This window comes from Leucoraja erinacea, chromosome 1, assembly GCF_028641065.1.
Source record: "Leucoraja erinacea ecotype New England chromosome 1, Leri_hhj_1, whole genome shotgun sequence".
Classification (NCBI taxonomy): domain Eukaryota; kingdom Metazoa; phylum Chordata; class Chondrichthyes; order Rajiformes; family Rajidae; genus Leucoraja; species Leucoraja erinaceus.
The window spans coordinates 38473846-38496832 of NC_073377.1; the positions used below are offsets into that span (position 1 = coordinate 38473846).

Here is a 22987-nt window from a genome sequence, read left to right on the forward strand (position 1 = left end):
TTCTTCTCTCCCCCTCCCCTCCACTCTCCCTCTCCACTCTTTCCCCTCTCTCCCCCCACCCCTCCCCCTCCCTCCCTCCCTCCTCCCTTCCATCCCCATCCCCCCTCCCCCCCAGTCTCATCTCTCTCCCCATCACCCCTCTCTCACCCCCTACCCCGCTCTCCTTTCCCTCCCAAATCTGTCCCGTTTTCCCTCCTCCTCCTCCCCTCCATCCCTCCCCTCCCCTCCCCTCCCTCCCCTCCCTCCCCTCTCCCTCCCTCTCCCCCCCTGTGTGTTTGGGGGGGTGGTGTTAATGTGAGTGTGATGCCGCAACCCCCCCCCCCCCCCCCCCACAAACGCCGTTGGGGAAACGGACCCAACGGGTCTGCACTTGGTATAGTATATATATATATATATATATACTGCAGCTTCAAAAAGTTCACGAAACGTTACATCTCCATTTATATTTCCAACATTCAAAATCAGGCCAGCAAAGGCCATTCAAGTCATCTGGAATTCCCCATTCTACTGCAGCATAGCGAGGCGTACCACTAAATGATCTCCAGCCACAAATTAACATTCTGGAAGAGACAAAAATGCAAAAAGAAATAAATTAAGACGCTTTTGAAAGTATTCAGAGAAATGTCTTTATACTGTAAGTCCCTAAACAACTAAATAAATTCCAGAGGCTAAAAAATTCAAATATCATAACCCTGACTATCCTGCAATCTCCCCGGTGCATTTTAAACCTCCTTTGTTTTGGAGATCTATTTTAACTTTTTTAAGTACATTATTTACAAGGACTTTAGCAAGGCTTTTGGACAAAATCACACATAATAGATCCAATAGACAATGGGTGCAGGAGCCAGTACCGCCATTCAATGTGATCATGGCTGATCAACCACAATCAGTACCCCGTTCAGCCAGAGAACCGGCCTCCACCGCCCTCTGAGGCATTGAATTCCACAGACTCACAACTTTCTGTTTGAACAAGTATTTCCTCATCTCCATTCTAAATGGCTTGCCCCTTATTTTTAAACTGTGGCCCCTGGTTCTTGACATCCCCCGGACATGTTTTCCTGCCTCCAGCGTGTCCAAACCCTTAATCTATATTACTAAATCTGTTCTAGACCGGTTTTGGCTTTCTGTGCTGTGGTTTCCGAGAGTACGCCACGACCTACGGTCATCATTTTTGGCCACCTCCTTCAGAGCCCCCCTCCGCCACATATGTGCCGAGGATTTTTCCCGTCGATGAAAATTGACAGAGATATTAATGTTTTTAAAACATTCCCCATTCTCTCTGCTGCCTCTGCTGGAGGGAGGGGGAGGGACTATAAAACCAGGAAGTGGTGTGCCTCAATCAGTCTCTGCAAGTGATGTGCCTCAATCAGTCTCTGCAAGTGGTGTACCTCAATCAGTCTCTGCAAGTGGTGTGCCTCAATCAGAGCTTTGAATGACACTGACAAATGTCTACAGCACTGCGAGCACCCATAATTTGGTTTGAAAATTAAAATATGGTTAGAGGTAAAAAAGCACTGCCTGCAAATGGTTGTTTGGGTTGAAGTAAAAAGGCACTCTCTCTCCCCCCCCCCCCCTCTCCCCCTCTCTAGATGTGCCTGTGTGTTGGGTCCTCTCCTCTCCTCTCCCCCCCGAGTGAATAATAATAGTTAGTGTTTGTCCTGTGTCTCTCTCTCCCTCTCCCCCCTCTCTCTCTCCCCCCCCCTCTCCTCTTCCCCCTCTCCTCTCCCCCTCTCTCCTCCCCCCCCCTCCTCCCCCCCTCTCCTCCCCCCCTCCTCTCTCCCCCCTCTCCTCTCCCCCTCTCCTTTCTGTCCCTCTCTCTGTCTCTCTCTTACTCGCCTCTATCTTTCCCTCTCCCTCTCTCTGCCCTCCTCTTTCCCTCTCCCTCCCTCCTTTGTCTCTCTCTCTCTCCCCCTCCTTCCCTCTCTCCCTCTCTCTTCTCTCTCTCTCCCCCTCCCTCCCTCTTTCCTCCCCCTCCCCCCTCCCCCCTCCCCCCCCCCCCTCCTCCTCCTCCCCCCCTCTCCTCTTCCCCCCCCCCTCCTCTTCCCCCTCCTCCTCCTCCCCCTCCCTCCTCCTCCCCCCTCCTCCTCCTCCCCTCCTCCCCCCTCCTCCCCCCTCCTCCCCCCGTCCTCCCCCCCTCCTCCCCCCCTCTCCTCCTCCCCCCCCCCCCTCCTCCTCCCCCCCCCCCTCCTCCTCCCCCCTCCCCCCCCCCTCCCCCCTCCCCCACCCCCCCTCCCCTAAACCCCCCCTCCCCTCCACACACCCCTACCCCTCCCTGCTCCCCACCTCTCCCCCGCCCCTCTCACCCCTCCCCCCCTCCTCTCTCCTGCCCCCCTCTCCTCCTCCCCCCCTCTCTCCTCCCCCCCTCTCCTCCTCTCCCTCCCCCCCCTTTCTCCTCCCCCCCTTTCTCCCCCCCCCTCTCTCCTCCCCCCTCTCTCTCTCTCCCCCCTCCTCCCCTCTATTAGCGTGAGTGTGGGAGGGGAGGGGTAGTTAGTGTGTGATGCTGCATGCCGCCTCCCCGCCCACAACCGCACGTTGGGGGAACAGACCCAATGGGTCTGCACTTGGTCTAGTAATCTTATATGTTTCAATAAGATACCCTCTCATCCTAAATTCCAAAGTATACAAGCCCAGCCGCTCCATTCGATCAACATATGACACCCATCATCCTGGGAATTAACCTTGTGAACCTACGTTGCACTCCCTCAATAGCAATAATGTCCTTCCTCAAATTTGGAGACCAAAACTCCACACAATACTCCAGGTGTGGTCTCACTAGGGCCCTGTGCAACTGCAGAATGACCTCTTTGCTCCTATACTTAACTCCTCTTTTTATGAAGGCCAACATGCCATTCACTGTCTTCACTGCCTGCTGTAACTGCATGCTTACTTTCATTGACTGATGTACAAGGACCCCCCAGATCCCATTGTACTTGGTTGGTCCAAGACAAATTGCTGTTGATATTTATTCCTATGAACTTGAAGCTTTCGGCCATCTCTAATAGTAAGATTAAACGAGAACTTACCAGTTCGAAGTTTGATCTGTATTTTATGAGGAGTAACGTTGAGGGAATACATGAAGAGCCCGCTAGTCCGCATGCGCATCATTCTTCAAAGCAGCAGTGTGAATCACAGATACCTGTAATGACTTAAACATATTAAGATTAGAGAAAAAGATACCAGTCAAGTTTATGATCCATGGTGGGAGCGGAGGGCATGTATTACCTCAACGTTACTCATAAAATACAGATCAAACTTCGAACTGGTAAGTTCTCGTTTAATCTTACTATTTTACTTCGGAGTCACGTGAGGGACTCCATGAAGATTTCAAAGCTCTGTGATTCTTGCCGTGGACGAGTCCATGACACAGATCTGCCTTGGTATAGGGGAGAAATATATTCGACATCCATACGGTATGTAGATGCAACAACCAAATTTATTAACAAAATAAATCATAAAACCCCGTATATTCATGGGACAAATTATATTACAGAACTTAAAATAGTTTTTGAAAAAGTTCCAGTTTCCTCCACTGGTTTATTATAAAATTTACGGAAAGTTCCTTCTGATGACCATCCTGCCGTCTTGAGGATCTGATCCAATAGAACATCCAACTTGTATGCTGCCGACGTAGCTGCAGCCCTGGTGGAGTGAGATTTAAAACAATTAGTATCTATACCTGCTTTAGTAAGTACTTGTTTTATCCATTTGGAAATGGTCTTTTTGTTATTCGTTTATGAGGCTGTCTGTGGCTAATGAGCAGTGCCTTTTCTGTGCCTCTGATGGTTTTGGTTTGTTTAATGTATTCTTTTAGATGTGTTACCACACACAGTCGCTCATCTGCAGGATAGTTATTGAAAATCACTTTTAGGCCTGCCGACCCCTGTCTGTTCTGTTTTACCAGTTCCTGGATGTGAAAATGTAAATTTTCCTGCGAACTGGTCATGTTATCCAGCCTCAATTTGTGTAGGGAGTGCGCTCTTTGTGCTGTGACCAATGCCATTAGCATGACCATTTTTAAGGTCAAAGTCTGCAATGACAGGCTAGTGGCTGGAGTCCAATTCCTTAGTAGATTCAGAACGATGCCAACGTCCCATATATGGGAATATCTGGCCTTAGGAGGGTTAGCATTGAATATGCCCCTCATGAGCTTGGTCACCAACAGGTGTGACCCCACAGGCTGTCGTTCCGTTTCTCTCCAGAGGTAGGTAGACAGGGAACTTCAGGCACAGTTGATGGAGCTGTACGTAAGTCGTTCGTCATGGTGTAAATTTACCAGAAATTCCAATACCGGTTGAATGTCCGTAGGTCTGTGGATAATGTTGTTCTGGTTGCAATACCTGTGCCATTTTATGACATATACTAGGTATTGATTTTTTGTTGACTCTCGTTGGGCTCCAGCGATCATGTTCATAGCTCTCGTTGTTAAGCCCAGGTGTAATAAAGGAGCTTTCAGACTCTACAAACCAAAACGTTAATGTGACGATGACAAGGATGACTTGTCCTAGTTGCTGGATTTACCAGTAGATCCGGTCTGTGTTGAATGGTGATGTGAGGTTCTAATATCATCTCCTGTACCACTGGGAACCATGGTTGGGTAGGCCAATCGGGTACTATTAAGATACCAGACGCAGAGTCTTGTCTTATCTTACTTAGTACCCAACTGATGAGGCAGAAGGGAGGAAATGCATAAAAGAACAATTTCCCCCAATGCAGCGAAAAAGCATCTGTGGCTGCTGCCCCAGGGTCTGGTTCCCATGATACATATTTTGGCACTTGGATGCGCCAAAATATGCCTGGATGCGAATAGATCGACATCTGGTGTTCTGCATCGTGCTGTAATTTCAGCAAATACTTTTTTGTCCAACATCCATTCGATGTTCTCATTGAATTTGCGTGACCTGGTGTCTGCCACTAAGTTTTGTCTACCTGGTAAGTAGGTTGCTGATATCCAAATTCCTCTGCGGATACACCATTGCCAGATCTTGTTTGCCAGATTGTCACATGATGTCGATTTGTTTCCACCCATGTGGTTGATGTATGCTACCACAGTGGTGTTATCAATTTGTAATCTCACATGCTGGTGAGATAACCCTAAGCAATATGACTTAAGGCCGTGAAAAGCTCCCAACATTTCTAAATAATTTATGCCCAAACTGTGTAGTAATGATGACTCCTGTTCATTCCATCTCCCACCACAGCTGGTGATGGAATCCGTGGCACCCCATCTGAGAGCACTAGCATCCGTTTGTAGTGTGATAGACGGATTGCTGATAATGATTGGATTGAAACAATGCCTAATGTTTTCTTTCCACCATTGTAGTTCTAATATGACTTCTTTTGGTAGTTCCATAGGTCTATCAAAATGACCTCCATTGTATTTTAGAGCTCTTATTTTTGCCCTTTGTAAATTCTGATAATATAAAGGTCCGAATTGTGCAGCTGGAAAAGCTGCTATTATCTTGCCAATCATTCTCGCCACCTGTCTAATAGATGGTTTTCTTGTGTCAATGATTTTGCTGCAATCCTCCTCGAGGGCTATTGCTTTGTCTTGTGGCAAAGTCACTGACATAAGAACTGAGTTAATGGTAAATCCCAAGAAATCCATTGTTGTTGAAGGTTTCAATTTAGATTTAATTGGATGGATAATGAATCCTAGACTTTCAAATAAATTGTATGGTGGCTGTTATGGTTAATTCTGCTTGTTTTACCCTTTTGCCCAATATAAGTATATCATCCAAATAAGCCATCACAATGTGTTTATGTTCCCGTAGGAAAGCTAAGGCTGGTTTTAATATTTTAGTAAATAACCTAGGTGCAGAAGTAAGTCCATTTGGTAGTGCTCTGTATTGCCAGTGTTGATCCATCCAATTAAATTTCAAATAACGTCTGTGGTCACCTGTTATGGGTACTGAATAGTAAGCATCTTTTAAATCAATGCTTGCCATGTAGTAACCTTTGGAGATTAATAGTTTAGCAGTAGCAAAGGTTTCCATTTTGAAGTGAATATATTTTACAAAAACATTCAAATTACTCAAATCTATGATGATGCGGCAACCACCATCTTTCTTATGTTTAATAAAAATGTTGGACACGAATTCTAAAGGTTCGTGTTGGGCTTGTTCAATTATCCCCATTTTATGGAGTCTCTGCAGTTCAACATGTGCTTTTGCTTCATCTTTGTCCTTAAGCCTGAACACTCTGTTCGGTACATGCTGGACTGGAGGATTATGTGGTTGTAAGAACTCTATCGTGTATCCCTGGATACTCTTTAGGATATAAGTATCTGATGTTAACTTATACCATACATCCAGAAAAAAGTGTAATCTGCCACCAACACCCATGCTTTCGTTAATAGGTAAGGGACCAGACCTACCTACCTCTGTGGTTACCAGTGGTCCTAATTCTTCCCTTGTACCCGAGGATGTTGAGGCCCCGGTGTCTTGATTTGTGTTGTTGTAGATGGATGCATCTTCCACGAGGGCCGGCCTGGGCCATGTCCTAAAAAAGACCGCTGTTGGATTGGTCTTGCCCTCGACTGTTCCCCGGAGTAGTCCTTGCGACCCATGAGTGCATAGGGGTGGTACTTCTGGGGGTGGCGTTTGGTTGCTTTTATGATTCCCAGGGCTTTGGATTCTACGTCCAAATCTTTTACCTGTTTTGGTAGGTCCCCTCCAAACAGGTGTATTTTCGGTGGTTGTTTCCGTTCTGCATAATCCTGCAAATTTTGGGTCTAGTACCGGCTGTATGCTCTTCTTTCTGATATTATTTAGTTCATATTGGGTATTGCAGAAGAGGGCCAGGGCATCTTTCTGGTGTTGATTCATATCTTCCTCATCCAGGGTTCGTGTGAATGCTGTTATCCCTGCGGTGAGGGTTTTAAGTACTTTTTGCAGCAAGACATCCCTTGTCCTGATGCTCGTTCTACATGCTTCCAAATACATGCGTTCACGGTTGGGACATTAAGGGATTTAGTTTCCGGGTTGCAAGTGACGCCCCATGGTGTCAATTAGGGCTTGTCCCTGTAGCTGGTTCAGGGACATGTAATTAATACTTGCCGCTAACCTGGCTGGTAAATTATCCCCTGTGAGTTTGGGTTTTGCGAATTGAGCCACCATTTCAAGTAAGTTCCCACTCACCCCTTGCACTGAGTTTTCCATCAGTTCCTGTTCAGGTCAGTCCAAATCTGCCCTGCTATCCTGTCTCGGGAGGCAATAGACGCCAAATACAGCCCTGAATAAGGTACTGCAGAGGGGCTGAATGTCTGCCCAGTAGAGCCAGACCCCCTCTGGAGTATTGCCTCCATCAGCCACTCCATTTTTGTCCAGTGCTCTCGGGCACCTGGCTCTGCAGCTTATCCTGGACCAGCTGCCGCTCCAACGCGGTACAGAGCTTTTGAGCGCTGACCGCTCGCGGTTGCTGGTCCCGCAGCTCAAACGCGTTCCAGTGATCTCGGTCACTGGTCGCTTGTATCTTTTCTATCTTACCAGTACAGGTAAGGAACAGCAAGGCGAATACAGTGTTGCAAACATAAGCTTTTTTGGATCACGGAAGGTCGACTACCTTTTGCACAGAAAACCTGACGAGAAGACTAAACATCACAGGAGAAGAGACTGAGATTCGATTGCGTACCATGACTAAAGATAAAGAGAGCATGAGATTACATTACAAGTATGGAGATATCCAGTATAGATGAAGATAATTTTATACCAATTTCTGAAGTGTTTACTCATGGAACCATGCCTGTTGGTCGTCAAAATATACGCAGACATGAAGACTTGAAACAATGGCCTTTCCTGAAGGATGTAAAAATATCTGAAATATATTCTAGTGTTGACCTACTTATTTGAACAATTATTTTGAAGGCATCAGAACCTATACAGATTGTAAGGAGCCAAGGTGATGGACCATATGTTGCGAAAACTTGACTTAGATGGGTTATCTATGGCTGCTTGAAAAGGAACAACGAAAATGGGAATCAGAAGAACTATCCCACCATTGCTGTTAATCAAATATCTACTGATAAATTAGAAAAGCTGATGAAGCAATAAAATCATGACTTCAATGAAAGTACCAATAAGGAATCTGAAGAAATGTTTAATGAAGAGTTGAAGTTCGTGGATATTATGAACTACTCTGTAAATTTTGACGGACACTATTGTCTGGACTTACCTTTTAAACAAGAAAGTGTTAGTCTGCCGAATAATCGTCGTATGGCAGAGCAACATACCCAGAATTTGAAAAGCAAATTTGGCGTGAATACTAAATTTCATGAAGTAATAATCTCTTTGAAGAATAATTTCTACATGGATGATTGCTTAAAATCCATGTCTACTGAGCAGGAAGGATTCAACCAGTAAACCATCTGACTTCCCTTTGCAATAAGGGAGGATTCACACTTTCTAAGTGGATAAGCAACAATTGTGAAAGCATTCCACCAGATGATAGAGCCAAATAAACCAGAGAGCTGGATATGGACAGAGACAATTTGTCAAAGGAAAGATCATTGAGAGCTACTAATAGAAACATAGAAAATAGGTGCAGGAGGAGGTCATTCGGCCCTTCAAGCCAGCACCTCCATTCATTGTGATCATGGCTGATCATCCCCAATTAATAACCCGTGCCTGCCTTCTCCCCATATCCCTTGATTCCACTAGCCCGTAGAGTTCTATCTAACTCTCTCTTAAATCCATCCAGTGATTTGGCCTCCACTGCCCTCTGTGGCAGGGAATTCCACTACTTCACAACTCTCTGGGTGAAAAAGTTTTTTCTCACCTCAGTCTTAAATGGCCTCCCCTTTATTCGAAGACTGTGCCCAACATTGGGAACATTTTCCCTGCATCTAGCTTTTCCAGTCCTTTTATAATTGTATATGTTTCTATAAGATCCCCCCTCATCCTTCTAAACTCCAGTGAATACAAGCCTAGTCTTTTCAATCTTTCCTCATATGACAGTCCCGCCACCCCAGGGATCAATCTCGTGAACCTATGCTGCACTGCCTCAATCACAAGGATGTCCTTCCTCAAATTAGGAGACCAAAACTGTACACAATATTCCAGATGTGGTCTTACGAGAGTCGTCTACAACTGCAGAAGAACCTCTTTACTCCTATGACATCCTCTTGTTATGAAGGCCAACATTCCATTAGCGAAGGCCAACATTCCATTAGCGAAGGCCAACATTCCATTAGTAATGTTTCACAATTGAAATATGTTAACACAAAAGAAAATCCTGCAGATTAAGTTTCTAGAGAATTGACAGCGAACCGCTTCTTAAGCGATAAGAAATGGATTAATGAACTAGAGTCTCTCTGTAAGCCAGACAGAGATTGGCCAAAGCTTGAGCTGGGATTTGAAATCTCTGCTAATGTTCCGGAAATTAAATCAAACCTAACGGTGAACGTTATTGCTAAAACTCCTGTTATTCTCTCGAAGGATTTTCACACTTCAACATTGTTGTTACAACACATCCATGAGTTGATCGTACATGGAGGAATACGTTTCATGCTATCAGAGCTTTGGACTGTTATGTTTTGGACTATATACTGGATATCATGCCTGATTTTAAGGGTTTGGTGCACACGATACGACTTTAAACTAAAACCAGTATTTTAATAAGATCAATAATCAAGTGATGCTTGCTTCTAAAAGGCGAAAGTAAAGATGGAAGAGTCGATGAAGAATTCTGATAGTGGATAGATAGTGCATGCTATTTTCCTCGTTAGTATCCCCGCCTGTCACGCGGGAGACTGGGGTTCAATTCACGACTTTTTGCTTTTGATATATGTTAAGCCTTCATGGCTACTTTATTTTGATGTTTATTAATATTTGCCTCGTTATATACTCGGAACAATTATGGGCCGGTATGTAGTGGCAATTTGGCTAGTTTTGTGAGTCATTAATTATAATGGATGGGATTTATATAGCGCCTTTCGAGATACTCAAGGCGCTTTACATCGCATTATTCATTCACTCCTCCGTCACACTCGGTGGTGGTGAGCTACTTCTGTAGCCACAGCTGCCCTGGGGCAGACTGACGGAAGCGTGGCTGCTAATCAGTGCCTACGGCCCCTCCGACCACCACCAATCACTCACACACATTCACACACACACATTCACACATGGGCAAAGGTGGGTGAAGTGTCTTGCCCAAGGACACAATGACAGTATGCACTCCAAGCGGGATTCGAACCGGCTACCTTTCGGTCGCCAGCGGAACACTTAGCCCATTGCGGCATATGTCGTCCTGGCATGTGTCTTTAAGTTTTAGACTGCCCGTTATTATGTGGGTGGGATTTATGACGTATTCTAGGGCGTGTTTGGAGCTAGGTTTCTTGCGCAGAAGCTTAGTTTTTAGTTTTAGTTTTGGAGTTACATGGGGAAGGTTTACCCTACGACCATGTGACATTTAACCGAGACTCGAGGAGTTTTCTAACGTTTAAGCGATATGCTGGAGTTTGATGAAGATTAAAGTGTGCTAGTCTTAGTATAAGGTCGGATGTAAACCTTAATGTTTTTCTTCAACAATAAAGAAACTATTAATCAAAAGACTGCGTTATGAAGATTTATCTGTGAAGAAGCTCTGAAGGTCTCATGGAGAGCTCACGTGGTTAACCTCCTTTAACCATGTAATCTCCTTAGTGGGTAGAGGGAGTAATATCTTGAACGATATAAAAATCTGCCGTGACAGATATATATATACTCATAATCTGAAAACAAAAATCATGTCTGTTCCTGTTATTTTAATACAGTTAGCCTGTATTATATTAATACAGTTGATAGGATTAAATTTTTCTTTGTTTTACATCTGCATTTACTTTGATAAAAATCTCCCTGTAATTTTGATTTTTCCTTTTAAAGACATGGAGCACAGTACCAGGCCCTTCAGCCTGAATCATCCATGCTGACCATGATAGCCTCTCTAATTTGGACACATTTCCATGTGTTTGGTCCATATCCCTCAAATCGCCTTTTAAATGTTGAAATTGTACATACCCCAAATATTTCCTCTGGCAGCTCATTCCATATACCCACCACCCTCTGTGTGAAAACATTGTCCCTCAGGTGCCTATTTAAACATTTCCCTCCCATCATAAGTCTATGCTCTCTAGTTATGATTCCCATACTCTGGAGGAAAAACCTCTGTGCATTCACCCGATCTATTCTACTCATGACTTTTTACATCACTTTTATTTATTTGATTGCAAAGAAATCGGTAAAAATGTATTTGGAAATGGCTGTTTAGCCAGAAATCTATCAGCTAACGGTTATTTGTCAATAATCTGCTAACTGAAATGGGCTAGCAAATTACTATCTGTGCCATGGGTGTGTGGCAGAGGAATGAGAAAGGTTGTGAGTTTTATGAGGATGATGGATTTAGGGGAGGACAAGCAGAGCACAGACCTCTAAATAATCACCTGTAAAGAAACTTTACATGGATAGGAAAAGTTTAGAAGAGATATGTGCATGGTGTGAGCAAATGTGAACAACGAACATTGGGCAACTTGGTCAGCAGGGACGTGTTGGGCTGAAGGCCCTTTTTCCATGCTATATGACTCAATTACTCTGAATATATGATTAAGCATAAGTGCACATTCATTTTTCCCCATAATGGTAAGGGTGTACTTGCAGGATGTTCCAAGAACCAACAAATTTAAATTAATAAACCTAGCTCTGGTATGGTCCCTCTCAAAATACTCAATGCATTCTATCCTCGCTTTGAGCAGCAGGTCGGTGGAGGAATGCCTCCCATGCTGCCAGTCTTGGGTGCACCTGTGCCAGTAGTTAGCTATAAAGTGTGGAAACAGCCCTTCCGCCCACACTATCCAACATGTCACATCTACACTAATCAAGAAGACCACTACCATGCTAGTGTCAAAGAAAAATAAGGTAGTGTGCCTTAATGACTGCCATCCAGTGGCTTTCACATCTACCATCATGAAGTGCTTTCGAAAGATTGGCTATGGCACACATTAACGCCAGCCTTCCAGTCAGCCTTGATCCACTGCAGTTTTCTTACCTTTGCAACAGGTACACAGCAGATGCCATCTCCCTGGCCCTATTCTCATCTTTGGAACACCTATACAACAAGGACTCCTACATTAGACTCATATTTATCCATTATAGCTCCACCAACACGATAATCCCATTGAAAATCATCTCCAAACGCCTGAACTTAGGAATCAGCATGGTCCTCTGTCACTGGATCCTCGACATTCTTACCCAGACACCAGTCAGTGAGGTTAGGTGATAACACCACCTCCACAATAATTATGAACAATTACAAGATGGAGTACAGGAAGCAGATAAAAAAACTTAGTGACATGGCGTCAGGACAATAGCCTCTTGCTCAATATTAGTAGGACAAAGGAGTTGGTTATTGACTTAAGGAGAAGTGGGGGAATACATGCCCCAATCAGTGTCAATAATGCCTAAAGGGAAATGGTTGAGAGCTTCAGTTTCCTTGGCATTAATATTACTGATAACTGATAATCTGTAGTGGACCACATTGATGCTCCAGGGAAGAAGGCCAACCAACACCTCTACTTCCTGAGGAGACTGTGGACATGTGGCATGTCTCCTATGACTCATGTAATCTTCCACAGAAGCATCATTGTAAAGGTTGCATCAAAATGTAGAGAATTGTAGATGTAGGCCAGTTCATCACACAGACCAGACTTCCCACCATTGACTCCATCTACGTATCATGCTGCCCAGGAAAGCAACCAACATCATGAAAGATTTGTTCCACCCCGGTTATTCCTTCTTCTTACTGCTTCCGTCCAGCTGAAGATGCAGAAGCTTGAAAGCAGACACCATCAAACTCAGGACAGCTTCTTCCTCTCTGTTATTTAGGCTTCCGAATGGTCCTTGCATAAGCTAGGATACTGTCTCATTTACCTCTACCAATTCTGGACATTGGACTTTCTCTGTGAAACTCTTGCACTATATTGCTGAGAACTATATTCTGTATCTTCCCCTTAGCTCTCTCTATTTTACTGAATTTGACGTGATTGTATTTATGTGTGGTATTATTTGATCTGTTTGGATCGCATTAAAAACAAAGCGTTTCACTCTCATTCGATAATAATAAATCTAATCCTAACATCTTTTTGGGATGTTCTTCTCTTGTTACTCCGTTAAAATACTTTCTATTGGATTAAATGGTTAGATAAATCTTATAAACATATCTATGGGGTATCAGCATTGCCACAGTGATATCCCATACTTACACAAATGACACCGGGGCTATGAATCCAAACATACAAACATGCACAATCATCTAAAAATATGAGAATTTGCTTATAGTTAGTGTGTTCCTCTCTCCCCTAGAGGGCAGTCAGGATGTTTGCAAAAAAGTGCTTTTCACTTCATGCACCACTGTAGCACCTTCCTCAGGGTGGAGAATACACAGGACTTTATTGTTGACAAAGTGACTCATAAAACTGGAATATTTCTTACACTTATGTAAATTCAATGGCATACAAAGAGGCACTCAAACTCCCATTTAGTTTGTTGTGATAATATCCTTCAGAGGTGTCAGGAATTTAGATTCTCCCCCTTTTGTGTTTTTTTTTGCTTTTTTACCACTTGACGTTAAAGTGTTTTGCAATAATATAAATCAAAAACATTTAGGATTACACAAGGTAGTCTTAATGGTCTCACAAAATAAAATATACAAAAGTGAATAAGCGCTAAAGGCTGTTTAAAACATTGGGAGTTTGACAGCATTTTCATGCCAGTGCCCTGTCAGTGGCTATGTACAAATACTATAGATTAAAAACAGCCTGAATCCAACATCAGGGCCTGACCACACACTAGAAGTGTATTGAATGACATTCCTTAAGGGAAACCTTTCACATAGCTTCCCCTCAGAGTCAATCTGTGTCTTGGCAACTGGTTTACATTCCATGTGGCATTGATATGATGACACCAAACTTCTATGGTCTGAATGCACTCCAGAGGATATAAATGTGGTATCAGTTAGAAATGAATTCTGCCCTGCACTTACATTAAGTAGTGCAAATTCAGAGACAGGGATCTCACCCAGAATGGGGAATGAAAATGATCAGCTGTTGAAAATCAGCATGTGCATATAATTCTGCAAAATGACGCACTGATCCCTTCAGGCAATTAACAGTAGGCCTAAATACCATAATAACTTTTCAGTAACTTTTAATCCAGTTACCTATATGATGGAATATCTGCCCTGCCAAGAAATATAAATTGTGTTGTTAAACTGATAATTGAATATTTTGGAGTCCATAGATTACTTTTCACCTTAATTTAAATTAATGCAAGATCCTCAGAGAATACAGACACCTCTACTATTATTAAAACATACTATCAATTACTACTTACCCCAGATGTGATACATTGAACTGGAGCTCAGTTATTTAGAATCTCCAATTATATTAATATTCCTCATTGTGTAAATATTATATAGATTCAGGAAAAACATAACCATGATGATTTCTCTATAATCTTCTTAGTACAGGAATGTTACAGACATGGAAAGATGATTTGATCCATGAAGTGAACTTCCCTACCCAATCAAAATGTGTCCTTCTGGTTTCTGCTCTATTCTTTAATATTCCTCTGGTACAAACAACAATCTCATTCCATTTTAAAGAGAATAGTGGACTGTGTTTCAGGAACAATTGATGGGCTTTGGTTCAGGTGTGATTCATGAAGGATATCTTTGCATATTTACTAAATGTAGTTTTTAAATCGCTTTGTGATCATCTGATAACCATCTGGATATTTATTGATTTAAAATCTCAAAGTCTTTGATCATATATTATTTAATTGCCTAAAACTTTTGGTTCCAATGAAAAAGCCTGTTTTTTTTTAAAGTTCTGCTTTGAACCTGCAACATTCTAGTAACTCGGACAAAAGTCACGAACAAGTTCAGCATCATCCCTTGCTCTCTATGCCCCGCCATACACCAAACTCCCAAAGTTTTAAATAGCCATTATTCACTTTTGTAAATCTTATTATGTGAGACTGAAAATCCATTTACTATTATTTTTAATTAAGCCATGAGCTACTGGTGCTGTTATTTTATTGACCTGCATCTGCATTAAGCTCAGTCCTCATTGCCCTTCTCCAAATTCTTAACTAGATTTGAAATCTTAATGTCTAGGAAACAGAACAAGAGTAGAAAAAAATAGAAAGACGCATGATTTATTTTATTGGATTTTAGGATATGAACCGGCAATGCAGTATTTACGGCCTCTTTGCGAGGGTATTAAGAGTCAATCACATCAGGCAATGAAAATGATGTTAGCTCACTAATGACCAGATTTATGGAATTCAACCTCACAACTTGCCACGGTGGGATCTGAACTCGCAACCTCTGGGTTGCTAGGCTACAGTGCCCAATTATAGCTACTTTGCCCTTGCTCACACTGTAAACAAACTAAAAAAAACATTAATCAGAAATTCCTGGAAGTGCATATTAAAGGCCGTGACTAGCTTATAAAGGTTATCAATCAAATGGAAATTATGCAGCTTTGTTCCAAGGATCTAGAGAAATGAACCCATTCCGTTAAAAAAATCAATTATGAGAGTGAATCTCAAGGTTAAGAGACTGTGCAAAAACAAAGCATTTATAGGAGATTGAATGAAAATACTTCAAAACCCTCTTGTCTTTAACTATGGTTCAGATGGTGTCATTTTCAGGTTAGTTTTAGTTTAGAGATACGGCATAGAAACAGGCCCTTTAGCCCTCTGAGTCTGCACCGACCAGCGATCATCGCATATTAACACTATCCTACACACACTAGGGATAATTTACACTTATACCATGCAAATTAACCTACAAACTTGTACGTCATTGGCATGTGGGAGGATGCCAAAGATCTCGGAAAAAACCCACACGGTCACAGGGAGAATGTACAAACTCCATACAGACAGCACCCGTAGTCAGGATTGAACCTGGGTCTCCAGCGCTGCAAAACACTACCACTGCGCCACCTCAATTCAAGCTTCACGCTTGAGACCCATGTATTTACCTCTAATTAATAATAGCTTAGATATTTTTGCTCAAGCATCTGGAGTGGAACGTGTTACACAAATATAGAACAAGGCGGTCTGAAGAAGGCTCAATCCAAAACGTCACCCATTCTTTCTCTCCAGAGATGCTGCATGTCCCGCTGAGTTACTCCAACTTTTTGTGTCTATCTTCGGTTTAAACTAGCACCTGCAGTTCCTTCCTACACAGCTGATGTTCTAATGTTGTGCTGAATTTGTTCTGCACTGACAAGAAAGCTTTGATTATGGAGGTGAACGTGCTAGCAGCTTAATTAAGGCCAGAGTTGAGTCAAGTTGCAATACAAGTTTGGTTGTGGAGGACTAGATTTAATATACATATAAGAACACCACTGCTGGCAAAACAAGACTCGAAAAATACTCAAAGTACTGAAATATTGGAAACCTGAACTGAAAATAGAGAACACGGGAAATATCGATGAAGCTGCTGCTGTGAAGAAAGAAAGGATTTGAAGTCCAGAATCAGCAATTCCAATGAAAGGTTAATTGGGATATTCAATAAGTTTCTTTCACGCCAAGTGCTGCCTAGACCTACTGAATATTCCCGTTATTTTATTTTCATCTCTGAAATTTCATTGGGCGATTATAATACCTTTCATAATTCTCACCTGGATGGACAAACATCTGAGTACTCTGGATTTGGAAGATGGACAACCAAATATTTTCATTGATCTGCCAGTCCACACCCAACTTCAATTTGTCATTCGTATTGATCAAAGTTTGTAGCTTTAGTTACAAGTGAAAAATATATTGAGAAAAACGCATTCATTATTTTAAAAAATATTACTTCAAGGTAATTTTGTATTTACAGTTTTTATAATTTTATCAGAAGCGCATGGTCCAATCGTGTCACTATTTAAGCACATTTAGTGTAGTACAGTGATTACTTGTTCTATAAAACTGCAGCATGGACCCAAACAATATGTTCTGAATTATCAGTGCACAGTGGTGACAAGGTTGTGTCCCTGGTCTAATAATCCAGAGATTTGATATCACGATCTGGGGATAGATAGATAGATAGATAGATAGATAGATAGATAGATAGATAGATAGATAGATAGATAGATAGATAGATAGATAGATAGATAGCCTTTTATTGTATTAGCCTTATATTAGATCTGGGGGATCTAATATCTGACTCAGCGATGATGCTCAAATCCAATAAATTAATTTTAAATTTCATGCAACTAGTCCTAAACATACCTCAGGGTTTTTAGTTTTTATTGGTTCTGATCATAAGTCATTGATTTGAAAATTTGTGTCCATTTCTCCCTGATGCTATCTGACCTGATGAATAGCGGGTTTTTTTTAACTCACACAGATGAGTCTGAAAACTGTAATGTCCAGATTCAGGAGCAGCTTCTTCCCGACAACCATCAGGCTATTAAACACTATAACCTCCAAATAAGTTCAGAACTACATTGACCTGCGGCAATATTTTTGTCTTGCACTATTGCACTATCTGTACTGCTGCTGCTAAGAACTCTTCATTGTGTCCTTTTTGGGACATATGATGATAAAAGACTTGTGTTTGCAAACTCATCTGCAAGAGTTTGCTTTTGCATATCTTAACCTTTAGTCCCCCTGAGTGTTTGTCTTCTTTCATCAAACACCCCATCGATCGACCCTTCGGTTAGCCAATACTATATTAGGGGTTCACATCGAGAGTGGATTTCTCTCTTTCCATTCCTTCCCGCCATCAACAACCTTGAAGAAAATATGACAGAACAAACACAAAAACACCTTCTGCACTACCATATGCCTTCTGCTGTTGAGAAAAAGCCACAGAAAGTATCTGTCTCACAATCAGCCATTGAAGGGAATTAAAAAAGTCTCTCAATGTGTGTGCATAAGATCATCTATCTATTCTAAAGGGGCTGTCCCACTGTACGAGCTAATTCAAGAGCTCTCCCGAGTTAAAAAAAAAAAAATCAAACTCGTGATAAGCACGTGGAATGTACGTTGCGGGTACGTCGGAGATCGGGACGTCTCTTAGTGGCTCGTAACGCTAACGGCAGGTACTCAGGAAACGCGGTAAGCTCGTGAAGACTCGTGAAGATTTTTCAACATGTTGAAAAATGCCCACGAGAGCCCCGAGTAACTACGAGCAGCTAATACTGTTATTCTCCGAGTTCGAATCAGGGGAAACTCGGGAGAACTCTTGAATTAGCTCACGATAAACCTACTTTTTCACTTCTAGTAATATGCATTTTAATTTAGAGTATCAAATGTGTTTCGAAGTAATAAACACCTACATCGGACTTCTATTAATAAATCACAGGTTTGCTTTCAACACTATTATTCCATCCAAGCTCATCACAAACTCATGGAACTTGGGAGTCAGCATTTACCTTTGCAACTGGACCCTCAATTTCCTGACAAATAGATCACTATGAGAGGATTGGTGACAAATCATCCTCTATGATAATCCTCAATACTTGTGCCTTACAAAAATCTGCTCTCAGCTCCTTCTATACTCCTTATACACTCATGACTGCAGCCAAATACAAATCCAACTCGATTTACAAATTTGCAGACAACACCACTGTCTTGGGCTGGATATCAAATAATGATATCTCACCAGGGACTAACTCTACTGAACGTTTTTCCTTCCATTATTTATTATGTAAAATTATATGTGTGTTATGATTGTGTTTATAGTTTGTTTGGTTGTTTGTCTTTTGCACAAAAGTCCGCGAGCATTGCCACTTTCATTTCACTGCACATCTCGTATGCGTATGTGACAAATACTTGACTTGACTTGACTTGATGATGAGATGGAGTACATGAAGGAGATTGAGAACCTCGTAACCTTGTGCCAAGACAACAACAACCTCAATGTCAGCAAGACAAACAAGATTGTGATCTGCTTCGAAGCGAAGTGATACATATAACCAGGCATACATTGTCGGCGCCATAGTGGAGATGGTTGAAAACTTCACCAAACTGAGGAGTTCTGAGGAGTAAATACACCCAGCAACTTTTCCTGGTCCAGCAACTGATGCCTCCTTAGAAGGCTTAGAAAGTTCAGCATTTTTCCCCCAGCTGCTATCAGGCAACTGAACCATCCTCTCACCAACTAGAGAGCGGTCCTGACCTACCATCTACCTCATTGGAGACCTCATCGGACTTTACGCTGCACTAAATGTCATTTCCTTTATCCTGTAACTGTAAACTGTGGATGGCCTGATTGCAATCCGCCTTTTTGCTGACTGGATAGAACCTTCAAAAAATATTTTCCCAGTACCTCGGTACATGTGACAATAATAAACTAAACTAATTCTGAACTAATTAGGACTAATTTGTCTGATGGAGGGAATTATTTTTAAAGCCAGTACTTTGCTTCGCTAAGAAAATGTTAGTCCCTTTCGCGGTTCTGTGGCGATATATGAGCGCTTTCCTGCATCAGGCATAGACATTTAGGCAACGCGTGTTTAGAGTATCAGTCGTTTATAACTTCTGTAAAGTTGGTTAAGAGTGCGCTTCATCTTTGCGTGCTTTAAGGTCAGCGGCCTTTTAAAGGAAAACAACGCGCAAAGTCGGAACCTGAAGAGCAGCAAATGCAAGATCCAGGCTGGTGGAGGAACGGATCCCAGCTGTGGGATTTGCAACAGGGAAGCAGAGGTCGCCCGAGGGAAGCCGTGCGGAGTTGCGGTGACTGTAAGCCAGTGCCACACGCATCGACAGATGGCAGTGTTGTGGATTCATCCTCCTTCTGCCCGACTCTTAAGAACCGGATTTTTTGCACACACGGGAACTCTAGTCACCGATTAGTGTCGCAAGATTTTCTGCGTTTTTCTCACTTTACGGAAGAAGTTTGCACTAATGAACCCTTTACTTCTCTCTGTCTGCCTGTTTCTGGAACAATAAATGAGGATGTTTGTAAAAAAAATGTCAACGAAGGACTTAAACGTTTCGCTGTCCAGCACAGCCCTCGGAAGTTCAAGGCAAAATACTTTATTTCTTTCAGCTGTGAGAATAGATGTTGCAGTGTAAAAAAAAAGCGTTTGAACAGAAAGATGATTCCGGACTGACGCAGGGAACCAATTGGAAGATCAAGCCCTCCTCCCTGTGGCTCCCTGTGGTACAGTCTTGGCTAACCCGCTATTTAAACGGTGGCTTTGCAACACTCAACACAAAAAGCAACCAGTTTTTCCACGGTGTACGGTCGCGTTCAAGAGAGCAGACCCCAATCCATCTTCTCTCAACTATTGCAAAGTTTTTCTTTCCCCCTTCGACTTTCTGAGTTGCTCTTCACACCCCCTTCTCTCTCTGTCTCTCCCCATCACATACACTGAGCAAAGCACTGAGCTGCTCCCAAAAAGATGCGGTCTGTTTCAACCGGTCGAGCTATCTTATACGCGGCGTGGGTTTCCCTCGTCCTTGGCAGCACGGTGGATGTGAGCGTCCTGGTGCTCCTGCCGGTGGAGAACTCCTACCTCTTCTCCATGAACAGAATCAAACCTGCCATCGACTACGCTATCCAGAACCTGGCTCAGCCCAAGCTCAACTTCAACGTGCGGTACTTGGACTCTGAATGTGGCAACAAGGCTCTCTTTCAGCTGGTCGACATGAGCTTGCTGCAGAAACCCGATGTCATCATGGGTCCCGTGTGCGACTACGCGGCGGCGCCGGTCGCAAGGCTGGCTTCCCACTGGAACATCCCGATGGTCTCAGCCGGACCCCTGGCATCTGGCTTCACCCACAAAGTCCCCGAATACTCGCACCTCACGCGGGTCTCCCCGTCCTACTCCAAGATGGGCGATATGTTTCTGGCCATGTTCCAGCGCTACAGGTGGAAGCGGGTGTCCCTGGTGTACGCGGAAGATTTCGAGGAGAGAACCTGCTTCTTCACAGTGGAAGGGGTCCACGTCGCCTTCGTCGATGCGGACTATCACATGCACTCCATCAGTGTCTTTGACGAGGACGATCAGTTTGACCACACCTTGCAGGAAATCCGCAACCATGCCAGGAGTGAGTGCACTTTTAAGTAACAACTTTCCGAAATGCACCCGTGCCTGTATTGCCATGCTTATAGCGTCTGACCCCCCGGCCTAATGGGAGAAAGATTACTTCGGGAATGCGTTCAATAAGTTAGATTCCAGTATTATATTCTCATTTAAATAGTGCATTGTGTGCATACAGGTGAGTTTGGAGAGAGTGTAAAAAGATGATCGGTTTGTTGCACGGTTACGGACGCGGGTCTTGGTCAAATAAACTCGGTCTACTTCCTGACAGATTGGAGGGGTTTAGTTTAGTATATTGTCACGTGTACCGAGGTACAGTGAAAAGATTTTGTTGTGCGCTAACCAGTCAGTAGAAAGACAAGGTACGCAAAAATGCTGGAGAAACTCAGCGGGTGCAGCAGCATCTATGGAGCGAAGGAAATAGGCAACGTTTCGGGCCATGGCCCGAAACGTTGCCTATTTCCTTCGCTCCATAGATGCTGCTGCACCCGCTGAGTTTCTCCAGCATTTTTGTGTGCCTTCGATTTTCCAGCATCTGCAGTTCCTTCTTAAACAGTAGAAATCCAATACGCGATTACAATCGAGCCATCCACATGTACAGATACAAGATAAAGGGAAGACAAGGAAGCTCATGTGTGTGGATTCCATAAGTAGGTGGACGGGCCACTGGAATAAACGCGCCGTGTCTTACAGTGGGGACAGGGGATAAGGGTGCATATTAGATAACAGAGAGTGAAAGAGAGAGACACATACACGCGCACACACAAGAAACTGCAGGTTGGAATCTTGAACAAAGTGCTGGAGGAACTCAGCGGGTTAGGCAGCAACTATGGAGGAAACGGGCAATCCAGGTTTGGGGTCGGGACTCTTCATACTGATGTAGTAGTGGGGAGAAAGCTGGGAAAGAGAAGGGGTGGGGCAAAATCTGCAAGTAATATAACCCTAACCGCCCCTCTTTTCCCCCTGCGGTCAGTTTAGTTTATTGTCACGTGTACCGAGGTACAGTGAAACGCTTTTAATTTTTTTGTTGCGTGCTAACTAGTCAGCAGAAAGACAATACATGATTACAATGGATCCATTTACCGTGTATAGATATATGATAAGGGAATAACATTTAGTGCAAGGAAAAGCCAGCAAAGTCCGATCAAGGATAGTCCGAGGGTCACCAATGAGGTCGATAGTAATGCAACACTGCTCTCTGGTTGTGGTAGGATAATTCAGTTGCCTGATAACACCTGGGAAGAAACTGTCCCTGAATCTGGTGGTGTGTGTTTTCACACTGGATTCTCTCCACCCTGGTGTGAACCCATCTCTCCTCCCCCATCCCAGTCCCACTACTCCTTCCATCCCTCAGGTTATTTTGACTTTTTATAGCATCTCCCCAACTCCCATCATTTCCAACCACCCCTCCCCCCTGCCTTTACATTTGACTCATCTTACCTAACATCCCTTTGTCTCATTTCCACCTTTAACCTTGTCACTCTATCCATCTGCTGACCAATTACCCCCCTTCACCTGTATCCACCTATCATTGCCAGACTTTGTCCCGCTACACCTTTTTTTTTTAACAAAACATTAACATTTGTCAATGATGAGTCATTTTCATATCATTTATTTCACAGCATCTAATGTAAATATTTATCAAACAATTACACCCATTTTAATTTGAAATTAATAATTAGAGTGGTAAGGATTAAAATAACATTCCTCACCAAAAAGTATTTGGAGACTTTTAAAGGATTCCACTCCAGGCTGTAGTATTTTGCAGCACTGGTACTGCAAAACATTTAAGGTAACACCGAACGCCACTGTCACATAATATATCAAAACTATCAATATATTAAACTGACCAATATACAGCAACAATATAATCATAGAAATTCACTAATAATTAAGTAATTCAGTTGCTGAACATTAAACCCTCGATCTGGCCAAAAATGTTTGCCAAAACAAATGGGAGCATAATGAAGA

The 22987-nt window shown here is 43.0% G+C and overlaps 1 protein-coding gene across 6 annotated transcripts in view; it reads left to right on the plus strand.

The window, feature by feature from the left end:
* The first annotated feature begins 19530 nt into the window (after positions 1-19530).
* The window catches only part of npr3 (natriuretic peptide receptor 3), an 89460-nt gene continuing 86003 nt past the window's right edge, over positions 19531-22987 (plus strand). For 2 of the 6 annotated variants that reach the window (XR_008723235.1, XM_055633213.1), the window contains exon 1: positions 19531-21023. Coding sequence is in view for 5 of the 6 variants with exons in the window: in XM_055633213.1 (XP_055489188.1) it covers positions 20375-21023 (649 nt within the window). In the remaining variant the exon portion in view is untranslated. The remainder of the gene's footprint in view (positions 21024-22987) is intronic. The other 4 variants (XM_055633226.1, XM_055633250.1, XM_055633234.1 and 1 more) reach the window with 3 other exon arrangements.